The sequence below is a fragment of the Sorex araneus genome, chromosome 2 (assembly GCF_027595985.1).
Source record: "Sorex araneus isolate mSorAra2 chromosome 2, mSorAra2.pri, whole genome shotgun sequence".
NCBI lineage: Eukaryota > Metazoa > Chordata > Mammalia > Eulipotyphla > Soricidae > Sorex > Sorex araneus.
The window spans coordinates 292,065,834-292,081,171 of NC_073303.1; the positions used below are offsets into that span (position 1 = coordinate 292,065,834).

The 15,338-nt window shown below is 41.4% G+C and overlaps 1 protein-coding gene across 5 annotated transcripts in view; it reads left to right on the forward strand.

Moving 5' to 3' along the window:
- Positions 1 to 15,338, forward strand: part of DGKG (diacylglycerol kinase gamma) — a 242,530-nt gene that overhangs the window by 209,752 nt on the left and 17,440 nt on the right. For all 5 annotated transcript variants that reach the window (XR_008628503.1, XR_008628504.1, XM_055126218.1 and 2 more), the window contains one exon: positions 1,749 to 1,809. Coding sequence is in view for 3 of the 5 variants with exons in the window: in XM_055126218.1 (XP_054982193.1) it covers positions 1,749 to 1,809 (61 nt within the window). In the remaining 2 variants the exon portion in view is untranslated. The remainder of the gene's footprint in view (positions 1 to 1,748; positions 1,810 to 15,338) is intronic.

Here is a 15,338-nt window from a genome sequence, read left to right on the forward strand (position 1 = left end):
CCTCCAGACTTCTTTTTTTTTTTTTTTAACACATCCCTCTTGCTTGTCTCTGTGTCCCTTTGCCTTTTCTCTTCTGGAGAAGACTGTTATCTCTTTTTGGGTCACACCCGGCAATGCACAGGGGTTGCTCTTGGCTTATGCACTCAGGAATTACTCCTGGCAGTGCTCAGGGGGCCATATGGGATGCTGGGAATCAAACCCTGGTTGGCCGCGTGAAAGGCAAACGCCCTACCCTTTGTGCTATTGCTCCGACCCCCTGTGTTATCTCTTAAACATGTACTTCCTCTCTCTCTCTCTCCCTCTCACACTTTTCTAAGTAAGTTTCAATTAAAACTATGTTGTTTCACCAAGAACAAAAGAGTCCATGAACCTGCAATTGGCTGCAATGTGGGTGGAACTGGAGGGTGTCATGTTAAGTGAAAAAAGTCAGAGGGAGAAGGACAAAGATGACCTCAATTCATTGCTGGTCTAAAGAGAGACAAAACAAGGAAATAGACAGTACTGAACAATGACAAACACTTGGTATTGGATTATAAAACTAAAACTACCAAGGGGCTGGAGCGAGGGCACTGCAGGTAGGGCATTTGCCTTGCACGCGGCCGACCCGTTCAATCCCCAGCATCCCACATGGTCCCTCGAGCACCACCAGGAGTCATTCCTGAGTGCAGATCCAGAAGTATCCCCTGTGCATCACTGGGTGTGACCCAAAAAGAAAAATAAAAAAACTAAGACTACCAAGCAGTGGGAGGTGGGAGGGGATGAAAAGGTAGATGAGAGGTGATATAGGGTGGTGTAGGGTTTCGGCACTTTAGTGGTTGTGGGGTGCGGTAACTTGTCAGGTACGATCAACATTAGCACGATTGGAACCCATGTTATTTAAAGCCATTTTTCAAAAAGTTAAAAATGAAAAATGTATCAGGAAAAAAAAGAAAAGAAAAGAAAGAAAAACTAGTCCTCAGCAAAACAGGAGCACTTTCTTCTTTTCTCCCCCTACCTTTGGAGAACAGTTAGTCCCAATCTCTCCTGGTTAAGCCAGGCCCACAGTCCCACATCTGCAGAGTGAATTCCCTGTTGGAGAAGCAATGGTAGGATGCGGCAAAGCAAGACGCAGGCCTACCTGAATTTGTATAGGTTGGAGACATTACCTCACTGACATGATGTAACTTCTCACTCAACACAGAAACCAGGCCTTTCCCCATTTCATAACCCTTCCCATTTCACAGTGGGGTTTTTGGCACCATACTCAGGCCCTCTGGCAAATTGTTTAACTGAAGGTCAGCTCAGTAGTGATGCGGCCATACTTTTTGGCCAGTCACCTGGACTTCTGTGGACTCACTACTCACCCAGGGCAGTTTCTCAAAACAGGATCCAGGTACCAAAGTAAAAGAATCACCCATCTTGTTTATTGAAATGCAGACCCTTGGACCTGGTCCCAGACCTGCCATTGCAGAAAGGCTCAAAAATCCATTTTGGTTTTGTTGTTTGTTTTTGATACCGTTGCACTTTAATTTGCATGCAAATTCTTAGTTACACACACTAAATTACTGATTTCCCTTAAACTGCTAACCTACCTGGCTTCCTAGTGCACAGATGACCTACATAACTCTCCTTACATATCTTAAGTCAGGCATAAAAGGAAATAAAGTGTTTTCACAATTTTCAGTGACTGTTTAGAAGGGAAATTTATTTTTAATAAACCCTTTCTCCACTCGCCCAAATAGCTGATTGTATTCTCTCTTGGGGTCCAGGACGAACAAGCTGCTGCCCATGCAGGTGGACGGAGAGCCCTGGATGCAGCCTCCTTGCTCGGTAGGTTCGGCCAAATGAGTGATGGTTGGGGCACTGGGGGAAGGGGAGCCAGGGGCCTCTCAAGCACTGCTCAGGGGACCCAATGGTCACTTCTGGATGCTCTTGACCAGCTGGACAGCAGATTAAAGTGATGAACTGAGGATGCAGTTCTCTCTGACCCCCTGTAGTACCAGGAGGCACCAGGGCCACACCCAGCACTGCTCAGGGCGTTTTGTGGTGTTAGGATTAAACCAAGGCCTGTTCTGCTTTACGTATCGAGAGCCCTCACCTCTCTACTCTCTCCCGAGCCCTCTCTCTGGCCAGTCTTCCAGATGAGGAATTCCTTTTGCAAGTTTCTTTTTGGCCCTTGGGGTAACCTAGCAAAATGCAAGAGCAGAATGTCTCTGAGTTTTCGGGGCCTTGGAAATCACCTAGCAAAAGCCCTCTTCCATATTCATTCCATCCATTCATTTCCCACCAAGATTTATTTATTTTATTTATTCATTCATTTTTAGTGAAGCAAGATGATTGTTACTGAACAAAACCTACTTAGACAGGTGATGGGGATGAGGGGAGAAAGAAAGGAGTAGGTGTTCAAGAGAGAACACAAGCTTGAAAGAGTAAGCGAACACAGAGAGTCAAAGATACAAGCGAGCGAGAGGCATGTTCAAGAGAGAACATTGGCTTGAAGAGTGAGCCACCAGGGCTTTATTTCATAGCTTCTATGTTGGGACCGGGGCAATAGTACGGTGGGTATGGCGCATGCCTTGTGAGAATTTCCACAATGCACAGACTCCTTCCTCAGCACAGGTGTTTCACCACCAAGGGCCAAGCTGAAAATTGCTGAGAACTCATGATCTGCCTTGTTGAAGGCCTTTTTACCTAGCACCTCACACAGCGCCAGTTGGTCGTAGTTGCACTGTCATCTTTGCTGAACAAATAAGGGTCTCACAAGGGAACAAGCAAAACTTGAGACCATCCCTCACCCCCTTCCTCTTAGCGGGGCCTCTGAAAACACGTATTTCATGGTTCTTTCTCGGTTAAAACCCGAGCTACACACTCTATATGGAAGATCATTTCCATTGGAAACTCACTGAAAGACATCGTGTGCTCTGGTCCTGGAGTCCAGAGCACAGGGCATGCTAGGAGTGAGCACATCCTCTGTCCTATCGGGAAGTGCCAGTCTGTGCTCCTGAGCATCTTGTCTCTCATCCAGCTTGAAGATGCCTCAATAGTCTGCTATTTTGAGTCCATCCAAACACCAGGGGCTTTTTCCTACCCAAGAGAAGGTTTTTGTGAGATTTCTACTAAGTCTGAATACTAGGTTTATTTCTAGAACTCTTTGTTCCACTTCACTTCTACAAATTATAAACTGGTCCCCAGAGGTAGACTCCAGAGCTGGCATCTTCTATGAAAGCTATCCAACGTCGATAAGATACAAAAATTGCTCCGTGAAATTTTACGTCAATCATCTGATTTCTATAAAGACGAAGAAAAAAAGATGAAAACACTTCACAGCAAAAACTAATAATAACTTACCACCTTGTTAGAATTAGGAAGGAAGAGGAAATTTCTTCAGCTTATAATTTTGATGGCTCTAAATTGAGGCAATGTATCCAAACTCCTTCTGTCTCCTGAAAACCTTAAAGAGCTGGACAGTGGCATGGGACTCAGTGGGAGAGCCTCTGCCTTGCATGTCTGAGGGTGTAAGTTGGTCCCCCCTGGTGCCTCCCGTCACCCAGTGCACTCCCTGACTGCCTGTGTGCTCTTTGGTAGCACAAGTGCAATGCCTGACACATCACAACAAAAGCATGTGACCTCCCACCCCCAGATGTCACAAAAAAAGACGACCCAATATGGGCTGGAGAGAGTCCAGTGAGTAAGGTGCTATGCTGACCCTAGCTTGATCTCCGGCATCCCATTTGGCACCCATAGCTACCCAGAAGTGAGTCCTCAGCACAGAGCCAGGAGTAACCCTTGAGCATAGTTGAGTGTGGCCCAGAAACAAACAAAATTTACAACAACAAAAGGCAAGAGAAAGGGGAAATAAATTAAAATTTTAAAAAAAAAAACATTTAAAGCTGAGACTAGGGAGCTAACTTAAAGGGGTGGGGTCTATGCATTGGAGGTAACCAAGTTGGATCCATGACTCTGCAAAACCCCTCAAACACCCTAGAAGTAACCTAGGTGGTCTGGTGGCACTGTTGGGGAAGCCCCTGTTTTTATTATTGTTATTATTATTTAGGGGGAAGTACAGCTGGTAGTGCTCAGATCTTATCCTGGCTCTGTGCTCAGGGATTGCTCCTGGTAAGGCTCAGGGCCCATCCCCAGAGGTGTTGGGGATCAAGCGCCTGTGGGTCATATACAAGGAAAGGACACTACCCGAGATACTCTGGTCCCCTAGAGAAGCCTCTGTTAAAAAATAATAATAATAAGCCACTGTACCACTGTTATCCCATTGATCGTTGATTTACTGGAGCGGGCACTAGTAATGTCTCTATTACACTGAACCCTGAGATTTTAGCAACCTCTCCTTACTCATCTTTCCCAACGATTGGAGGCTCTTTCAGGGTCAGGGGAATGAGACCTATTGTTACTGTTTTTGGCATATCGAATACGCCACAGGTAGCTTGCCAGGCTCTGCTGTGCAGACAAGATACTCTCGGTAGCTTGCCAGGCTCCCCGTGAAGTATGTATATATAATTTACTGTATTTGGGATGTGAATATATCCCATGGGGAGCTTGCAAGGTTCTCCCGTGTGGGCAATAGACTCTTGGTAGCTTGTCAGGTTCTCAAATGGGAGAACAAGGCTATTAGATGTCACTCTTTTTTTTTTTTTAAATAAGAGTAGGAAAAAAATTAAACCCTTCCCCACATGGTTCAGTGATAGCCAACATGGGGTGCCAGTTCCTTAAATCCCAGTTCAGGTTTCAGAAACAGCTGCTGACTGCCTGAGTCCCCACTCTCCCCCTCTCCCCTCACCACACTTCGTAGATTACAACTCCCTGGGAAAACTGGTGTCGCCCAGTGATGCTACAGTGCGCATAACTGGAAATCTCTATGTGGAAAGGGGTTTGTCTGTTCAGGTTGCCATAACAAAATAACACAGACCAGGTGGCTTGCACAGCAGAAACATGTTTTCTCATAGTCTGAAGACTAGACACTAAGATGTTAGCAGAGTTGATTTCCAGTGAGACCTTCGTGAGCTACAGAGAGTGGCCCCCTCGCTGAGTCCCCACATAACCTTTCCTGCCTATCTATGCCCATGGCTCTGGGTTCTCTCCATCTTCTCAAAGACACCAATTCTCTCATATTAGGGCCTCACCCCTATGACCTTAATTTTAACCTTAACCTTAAACTTTTCCTCCTTAAAAGACCCATCTCCAAATATAATCACACTTCCATTCACAAGGGAACAGAAAGTCAGTCCTGATAGAATTAAAATAAAACAGCCCTGGGGCCAGAGCCATAGTACAGCAGGTAGAATGTTTGCTTTGCTTGCGGCCGACCCGAATTCAACCCTCGGCATTCCATAGGGTCCCCCCAGCACCGCCAGGAGTAATTCCTGAGTGCAAAGCCAGGAGTAACCACTGAGCCTTACTGGGTGTGACCCCAAAAGAAAATAAATAAAAATAAATAAAATAAATCAACCCTTGTTGAAACATATTCTTATTTTTCTATGAACACACATCAAATGAAAAGTGATTTCAAATTCAAGGTTCAGTGATCCAACATCATAGGATAAAATAATGTTTGGTAAAAATGGAAACCAGCTCGGGACTGGAGAGAGAGTATAGCGGTTAAGGTGCCAGCCTTGCTTACAGTCAGAGTACTGCTGTGTTCCTCCCCTTAAAACAAAATCAAAGCCAGTTAAATTAGAATGACAAAGCCATTAGATACAGTTATGCAAAACTATACAATAACAAGTATTCTTTGAAAGCTAGGCTATATATTGTGAACACTAGTAACTTGGACTCCAAAACTAATGTTATATTAACAAAGGCTAAAAGCAGGTGGGTGATATTATTAGAAGAATAATAATAGTCAAAAATAGGATAAATTCTCTACCATCTCTCTTCACATTGGCAATTTAAAAGTATAAGTCAGAAGAAGACATGTTGGGGCTGGAGCAATAGCACAGCGGGTAGGGTGTTTGCCTTGCACGCGGCCGACCCGGGTTCTAATCCCAGCATCCCATATGGTCCCCTGAGCACCGCCAGGGGTAATTCCTGAGTCAAGAGCCAGGAGTAACCCCTGTGCATCGTCGGGTGTGACCCAAAAACCAAAAAAAAAAAAAAGAAGACATGTTTAGGGGAATAACCTGAAAAGAGGGCAAATACCCTTTTTTGGGTCACACCCGGCAATGCACAGGGGTTACTCCTGGCTCTGTACTCAGGAGTTACCCCTGGCTGTGCTCAGGGGACCATATGGGATGCTGGGAATCGAACCCGGGTCGGCCGCGTGCAATGCAAACGCCCTACCCACTGTGCTATTGCTCCAGCCCTGCAAATACCCTTTAAACACGGGAGAATTTTAAACTTATGAACCATACCAATGTAACACAAGACCAAAAAAGCAAATAAGGAGATAACAATTTTTGTTAGAAAATGTATTGATACTGTTTTAATTTTAATTTTAAAATTAAAATTAACATTTTAATTTTAAAGCAAGATGGAAGAGTTTGGACTAAATAAGTCACTCTCTTTTTGATAAAAAGAATATTCAGTTATGAGATGTAGCACTGTAGCACTGTCGTCCCGGTGTTCATCAATTGCTCGAACAGACACCAGTGACATCTCCTTTGTGAGACTTGTTGTTACTGTTTTGGCATATCAAATCCACCATGGATAGCTTGCCAGGATCTGCCATGTGGGTGGGATACTCTCGGTAGCTTGATGAGATGTAACAATCACAAACTTTTAGATATCTAATAAATTGGGGCTGGAGCAATAGCACAGCGGGTAGGGCGTTTGCCTTGCACGCGGCCGACCTGGGTTCGATTCCCAGCATCCCATATGGTCCCCTGAGCACCGCCAGGGGTAACTCCTGAGTGCAGAGCCAGGAGTAACCCCTGTGCATTGCCGGGTGTGACCCAAAAACCAAAAAAAAATAATAATAAAATAAATAAATGAATCAAAACATGGTTAAGAACAGTATCAATACATTTTCTAACAAAAATTGTTATATAAGAAATTGTAAAAAAAAAAATTGTCATAAACAAACACCAATATCCAGAACCTTTAAAATAGTTGTTTCTCTATTTGAAGTCAAGTGACAAGAGAAAAATGAAAGTAATAAAATGTGCATGAAATAATCATATAATCTGTAAACAAATATCTCATATTTTCTTGGACTAACAAAGTGCTTACTAAAATAGATCAAGTTCACAAAGAAGAAAAATATAAGAGAAATATAAAATTTAGAGTAAAGAGGGAAAGCCTACTTTTCCAATGATGGCTTCCAAGCTGTTGGTGTTGGTAATATCTTGACTGTGTTTTGTTATTTATAGTTTTAAGACCACTTACTGTTATGCTCCAGGTCACTTTCTGGACCACGCGGCCACAAAAGATATAAGACACCTCCTACCCATTTTCCAAAATTACCACACCATATTTGATGGCGTACAGACAGTAGGCAACAAATCATAGAGAGTAATATATATATATGTGTGTGTGTATGTATGTACATATATATGTATATGTATATATATACATATATATATATATATATACACACACACACACACACATATACCTCTCGGAGAGCCTGGCAAGCTACCGAGAGTATCCCACCCGCACGGGCAGAGCCTGGCAAGCTACCCATGGCATATTCAATATGCCAAAAACAATAATGATAGGTCTCATTCCCCTGACCCTGAAAAAGCCTCCAATCATTGGGAAAGACAAGTAAGGAGAGGTTGCTAAAATCTCAGGGCTGGGAGGAATAGAGACATTACTAGTGCCTGCTCGAGTAAATCGACGAACAACAGGATGACAGTGATACAGTGATATAATGATATAAAATCCAGAAATAGAAATTCTAAAAGTTAGTTTATATACTATAAATTAATAAAACTAGATCAATCAAATTACAAAAATCAATAAAACTAGAAATTAATAATGGAAGATTAAGTGAACAAACATAGAATCCCTTAGATTTTCAAACTCTACTGAAGAATAAGATCTGAGAAAAGATTAAACCATCATTATTGATTATTTAAAGTGATTAAAAGAACAGAGAAGGGGGCTGGAGCGATAGCACAGCAGGTAGGGCTTTTGCCTTGCATGCGGCCGACCCAGGTTCGATTCCCAGCATCCCATATGGTCCCCTGAGCACCGCCAGGAGTGGTTCCGAAGTGCAGAGCCAGGATTGACCCCTGTGCATTGCCGGGTGTGACCCAAAAAGCAAAAAAAAAAAAAAAAAAAAAAAGAGAAAAATAGGCCAGAAAGATTAAATGCATACATATAATAAATAAGTATAAATGTGGCAATTGTTGTATTTAATTATAGGATGTCATGATATGACATTTATTATATATAGTCATCTTGATTCCAATAAACTTGGAACTTTAAAAAAAAATGAATGAAAACCCTAGGTAACCATTAATGGTTTTCATTAATGAAATGGAAAATGCTTTTAAATAATTGCATCAAGATGATCTTAAAGCAGATGGTCTTACTGATGATTATTGTGGTGAGTAATGACAATGAGATCATTTATTAGAAAATAAACATTTATGTAAAATTTTCCATGTTCTGAACTAAGGTAGAAAACTACCCTAAATCTATGTTATAAAATGTAAACGTATACAAAGCCTTTAAAATTTATACTTAAGAATAGAGAACTGTAGAAAAATTAAAAACATTTTTAAATGTTTTTCAAAAACATTTAAAAATATCAAATATGAACATGATACAAAAATTCTAATTTTTGGCAGGTGGAATTGAGAAATTTGTTAAGAGAAATATTCACTCCTCAAGAAGTGAGAGTATGTCAAAGGAGAGCAAGGAAGTCTTCTAATTTTAGTTTAGTTTAGTTTAAATTTAATTTAGAAAAAAGTCTTCTAATTTTAAAAAATATGAATAGATAATCTAAAATATACAAGTTCAAATTTTATGTATTTTTTCTTTCTCTTTTTTTTGCTTTTGTTCTTGTTTTGGGGCCATGCCCAGCAGTGCTCAGGGCTTACTCCTGACTCTGTGTTCAGGGTCACTTCTGGGGGGGCTCAGGGATTGAACCCAGATCAGCTAGCTGCGTGCCGGGCAAGCATTTTACCTGCTATACCATCACTCTAGACCCTAAGTTCAAATTTTCTGATTTTTTTTTTTCTTTTTGGGTCACACCTGGCAATGCACAGTGGTTACTCCTGGCTCTGCACTCAGGAATTACCCCTGGCCGTGCTCAGGGACCATATGGGATGCTGGGATTTGAACCCGGGTCGGCCGCGTGCAAGGCAAACGCCCTACCCGCTGTGCTATCTCTCCAGCCCCAAATTTTCTGATTTTTAAAGATAAAACTTCTTAGAAAATTATGATTAAAGTCCTTCCAACTAATTAGTAAAGAAGTAACTTAAGCCAGTAACTATAGTTTACTTACTAGTAGAGCCCTACCAGGGGCTGGAGCGATAGCACAGCAGGGAGGGCGTTTGCCTTGCATGCCGCTGCTGACCCTGGTTCGATTCCTCGAATCCCATATGGTCCCCTGAGCACTGCCAGGAGTTAATTCCTGAGTGCATGAGCCAGGAGTAACCCCTGTGCATTGCCGAGTGTGACCCAAAAAGCAAAAAAAATAATTAAATAAATAAAAGGCTTCGGCTGTCCTATTAAAAAAAAAAAAAAGTAAAGCTCTATCAGAATTCTTATTAGCTGTGGACCAGGTGTGTATGCTAATGTTGCTTTCTACTACTAGTAAATGAAATATATATGAAATATCACTATTTGGTACAGTGCTATTATTTGCATATATCATTCTGCATGTAGAGCTAAAAATATAGCATGTATTGTATGCAATTAAGCCAATTCAAATCCCTACCAAATATGGTCCCCCAAGCACTGTCAGAGATCAAACCTAAATACAGAGCCAGAAATAGCTCCTGAGCATCATCGGTGAAATCCCCCCAAAAGAAAAAATATAAAAGGGAAAAATAATTTAATAAACAAAACATAGAAGTAACAGAAAACCTTATAGTCATTATTTCTATTAAGATCTATAAATAGGGGCTGGAGCAATTAACACAGCAGGTAGGGCGTTTGCCTTGAACGTGGCTGACCCGGGTTTGATTCCCAGCATCCCATATGGTCCCCTGAGCACCGCCAGGAGTAATTCCTGAGTGCATGAGCCAGGAGTAACCCCTGTGCATCGCCAGGTGTGACCAAAAAAGAAAATAAAAATCTATAAATAGACAAAACTAACCAGTTTTTATGCCTACTAGTCATAAGCAATAAAATTCATATTTTAAGAAATTTAACCTCTCCAAATAGCAACAACCAAAACATGCAAAACACTCAATTGTGAAACATAAGTGAAAACTACCAGATTTAACCAATATTATTTTTAAATAATTTGAATTTAGAAAAAGCCATGCTTCTAAATACATATCTCAAATAAAATTCCAATGCAGAAGGCTTTGTTTTTCTTTCTTGACAAAACAATGCAATAATTGAGGCATTTTACAAAAGAATTATGAGTAAGGACTTCCCACAAGATATTAAAATAGTTATAAAACCTCAGTAATTGGCACAAAATTGAATAGATAAATCAGTTGTAAGGAAGAAAGCCCTAAAAAAGCCTAGAACATATAAAAACTAATGAAGGAAAAGATAAATATCATAAACTAATTTGAAAGAAAACTGATTTGTTACATATGGTATCCAAGAAATTGCCTTTTGAGGAAAAAATCATTTATACCAATTATTTACGTCAAACTGTACCACAAGAACAAAACTAAACACTCGAATCCAATTAAGGTAACTATCACTAAAGGAAAATAGGTGATATCTCAAAGTAAAATTTTTAACTATTCAATTTTTTATTCTGCAAGCCAAGAATCAATGGCGATTTTTTAAAGGCTGACAAGATTTTGCAATAGTCATTTTAAAGAGCAGATTAATGGGGCCAGAGGGATAGTATAGCAGGTACGAAGTTTGCCTTGAGCGCAGCTGACCCGGGTTCAATCCCCAGCATCCCATACAGTCCCCCAAGAGCCACCAGGAGTAATTCCTGAATGCAGAGCCAGAACTAACCCCTGAGCGTCGCTGGGTGTGACACCCCCCCCAAAAAAAAAGAGGGCAAAAAAAATAGCAGATTAATAACCATTATGTATAAACCGTTCCTGGAAACTGGCAGAGAAAAAAAGCTAATCATGCAGTAGCAAACAGAGAATTTACAGAAGGCTACACGCTAGTAAAGCTATGGTATGATTTTTCCTATCACAAATTAAAATGAAGTGCAGGAGGAGAATTTCTAATAAAAATATTGAGAAACTTATACTTGATGTATAGACTAACTGGATGAGGGAATGCAATTGTTTGAGAGAGGGGAATGCCTGGACCACTCGCCCCAGAGTATAGAGAGGAGAAGGGCAGAGAAGGAAAGAAAGTAAGTGGGGGAAGAAGAGATAGATGGGAAGCAACAGGAAACAGGGATCAAGGGGCTCCAAGTATATTGGGGCCATAGGAACAGTACAGCTGAATATCCGAACCACAGAGTCAACACTGAAAACAAGAAATCCAGACACTTCAGCAACCAAACTTGAAAAGGTGGCAGGGTGGCAGCCAGGGGTGAAGGAACCTGGGAACCCTGGTGGCAGGAAGAAGACACTAGTGGGGAGATGGGTGCTGGGTCACAGTGTGTCTAAAATCATGGTGCTTTAATTTTAAAAATAATAATAATAATAACAATAATTTTTAAAGGAATCAAATGATCTTTAAAAAAAATAATGAAAGCGCCATTGTCATGTTTCATTTATCAAATAAGCCCAATTTAGGAGTGGGAGAGTGACTGCCCAAGGCTGGGCCAGAAATGGGGAGTTGGTGTGTTCGGTGGAGGGAGGGTGGCTTTTGTTTTTTCTTGTTTTGTTTTGTGGTACCATGATCACACCAGTTGTCTCAAGAGTATGAGGCATGTTCTATACTACTGAGCCACAGTCCTGGCCCAGGATGACTCACTCTTCTTTTGCTAGCAAAGGTAAGGTGAAGTCAGCTCATTCAATGAGGCAAGTGTATATCAGGATCTTTAAAAATATTAATATACAGGGCCTAGAGCGATAGCACTAGGGTAGGGCGTTTGCCTTGCACACGGCTCACCCAGGTTCGATTCCCAGCATCCCATATGGTGGTCCCCTGAGCACCGCCAGGAGTAATTCCTGAGTGCAAAGCCAGAAATAGCCCCTGTGCATCACCAGGTGTGACCCAAAAAGAAAAAAAAATTAATATACAATGATCCAATTAATTTACCATAATTCTTCACATGGATCGTTTAGTACTAGAAATTTATTCTGAGAAAAAATTTAAGTTATTGAATACAAACAACCTGATACATAAGAATGTTGATTTCTCTATCATTCATAACAGCAAAAGCAACATGAAAATTCTTTAAAAGCTCAATGTTTAGAGAAAGAGCTTAAGATGTTCTCTGAATTCATCAAATGGAATAAGTTTAAGTCATTGAAAATCATGCCTAATGAATATTTAATAATGCTGAAAATGCTTGCAAGATAATGACAAATGAAAACAGCACATTAAGAAGTCAATATCAACTTTATTAAAAGCATAAATATATACATATTGAAAAATATATGCCTGAAAATTAATAGCGGTTACCTCTAGGTGTTTTTTGTTTTGTTCGGGGGCCACACCTGAATAAGTTAGTTAATAGAAGATTCTCAAAGTTGAAAATGATTATGATTATTTAATCTTTTTTTTTCTTTTTCTTTTCTTTTATTGAATCACCATGTGGAAAGTTACAAAGGTTTCAGGTTTAAGTCTCAGTTATACAATGCTCGAACACCCATCCCTTCACCAGTGCACATATTCCACCACCAAGAATCACAGTATAGCTCCACCCCGCCCCCCACATCCCCAGCCCCCCACCCCACCTGTGTAACTGATAAATTTCACTTTACTTTCACTTTACTTTGATTACATTCAATATTTCAACACAATCTAATCCAATGACTCTCAGATTTCAGTATGCATCCAAATAACCTGGAAGACCTCTAAAAGCTCAGATTGCTGAGTTTCTGACTTAATAGGACTAGATACCTGAGAATTTGTCTTTACAACAAGATTCTAGAACATGCTGTTGCTACTGGTGTAGAGGCCACATTCTATTGAGCTTGTTGTTTCTTTTTGGTTTGTTTTCTCCTTTGGGCCACAACTGGCCATGTTCAGGACTTACTCCCAGCTCTGTGCTCAGGGATCACCTGATGGAGCATGGGGGTCATATGCGATGCTAGAGATCAACCAGGTTGACTTCCTGCAAAGCTAGCACCCCCTGACCACTGTTTTCTCTCTCTCTCTCTCTCTCTCTCTCTCTCTCTCTCTCTCTCTCTCTCTCTCTCTCTCTCTCTCTCTCTCTCTCTCTCTCTCTCTCTCTCTCTCTCTCTCTCTCTTTCCCCCACCACCCCAACCACCCGCAAGGACCGTACTTTAAAAACTAATAATCACCTAACACAAAATCACAGTTTATCAACAAATTCCAGGCTTTTCCACCCTTGGCAAAAACCAGCTGTGTGGTTATGTAGTTTCTTGAGCCTCTGGTGGTGGAAACACCCTAATAAAGCAGAGAATTCTCAGGCCTGAAAGGCTGCTCAAGCCCGCTATGGACTTGGCAGCCTCACTCATAGTTCCTAAAAGAACATTTTAAAATATAAGCGCTTTCAAGTTTGTGCCTTCCTGCTTCTCTCCAGCTGAAATTTGGGTAATCTTGGACATTTCATAAACCACTTGAGAAGGGCCCACCCTTCTGGCTATTGGCTGTTTTGCCTGGCTCAGCTGCCCGGGGAGGGGGACAGCTCTTATTGCTTCTCTTGAAGTAATAAATATGTATTTATTTGCATAGTGAATGGCTCTCACTATTAAGTGAACTCTCAGCATTGGTGATATCTAAAACTGGACTCTGAATTTCATAGGAAGTAGTGCTGCAGCCGTCTTATGAATTTCCAGCCGTCACACGAGAGTCAGCTGTATCAGCTCTCCCTGTTAAGAAGCAGAAAACTAAAGCTGTGGGACTACTTTCCTTAGCACTTGCCAGATGTTATAAACATTAAGAAATGTTTTAAGCCAATCATGAAGACTTTAATTAATTGCCTGACCTGCCCAATTACCAAAAAGGGTTTGGGTTCTAACTATAGAAATATGAAGTGCTCTTCTTTTTCCATCTGCGGTTGAAAAAAGCAGGATTAAATGAATCAGCTACCCAGCGATTTAACGTACTACTCCCTCCTACATTTGGGTGAGGAGGAGAGAGACTGACAACTGATTGTCTCAAAAGGAGGATATGATCTCATGACATATTGTCCTTGGTTACATGTAGAGTTAGCTCTCAGTAACTGTGGTTTTATAGTCCACAAACCACTTCACAATCTCCACATTACCCTACCAAGACATTTGTCAAAATTGCTGACAAACAAAATGGGAGGGATCCGAGTTTCGCTTCCTCTTCTTTGCTCTGAAGGTGCTAACAAGCAAATAAATAACTCAGCTTGAGGCAGAAAAGGAGAAGCATGAGTCTCCTATCATGTCAAGAAAGTGGACTCCATCAGCAGGAAATGTAGGCAGTGCACCAGCTGCCACTCTCCTCCCAAGCCAGCCAATCCCCCTGCAAGGTTGTGTAGCTGAGCTGACATTCCCCCTCGGAGCAGACAGTGCTCTGGCTTAGGGAAAACTGGAGTGAGTAGGAGATAGCTCATGTAGTCTCAGGGCTGAGAGGGGGCTTGTCCCAAAGAAATGTGAAACCAATTACTGTCATCAGATAGTGCTTGATGACCTGGCAAAGATAAATGCTATCAGGGGGACAGGCTGTGCTCACTCCCATGAATTCTGGAATGACGGTAATGCCCATCAGACACATAACACAGAATGGTGCGTGATACACTCTTGGATTTCTTCTCTTCTGATGACTACAAACAGATGGACTCTCTTCCCAGATCTCCAGGCTGGTAGAAGCCAATAGAGGACCCATTTTCAGTTCCCACTGCACAGGCTACGCTAATTCTCTACAGATTTTTTTCTTTTCAAACCCTGGGCCTAACGCATTTAGGCCTGGCTTGCAATAGTACTCTTAATCAGCCTCTCCCCCATTCTAACTTGCCTCAGCAACACTGGTGAATAGATAATTTCCCTAAAGCTCTTTTTCATCGTGTCATTCACCAATTTCCAGTTATCATGGTTCTCCATTTGCTCATATAAAACCTATGCCAGCTGCCACCTGTATCTTGACCTCATGTCCCCTCCTTTGCCTTATAAGGAGTGTGTTCATATGTGACCCCTCCAGCCAAGGAGTCCCTTTCTCTTTTCAGATATACATTTCCTTCATTTCTTTTCAAATA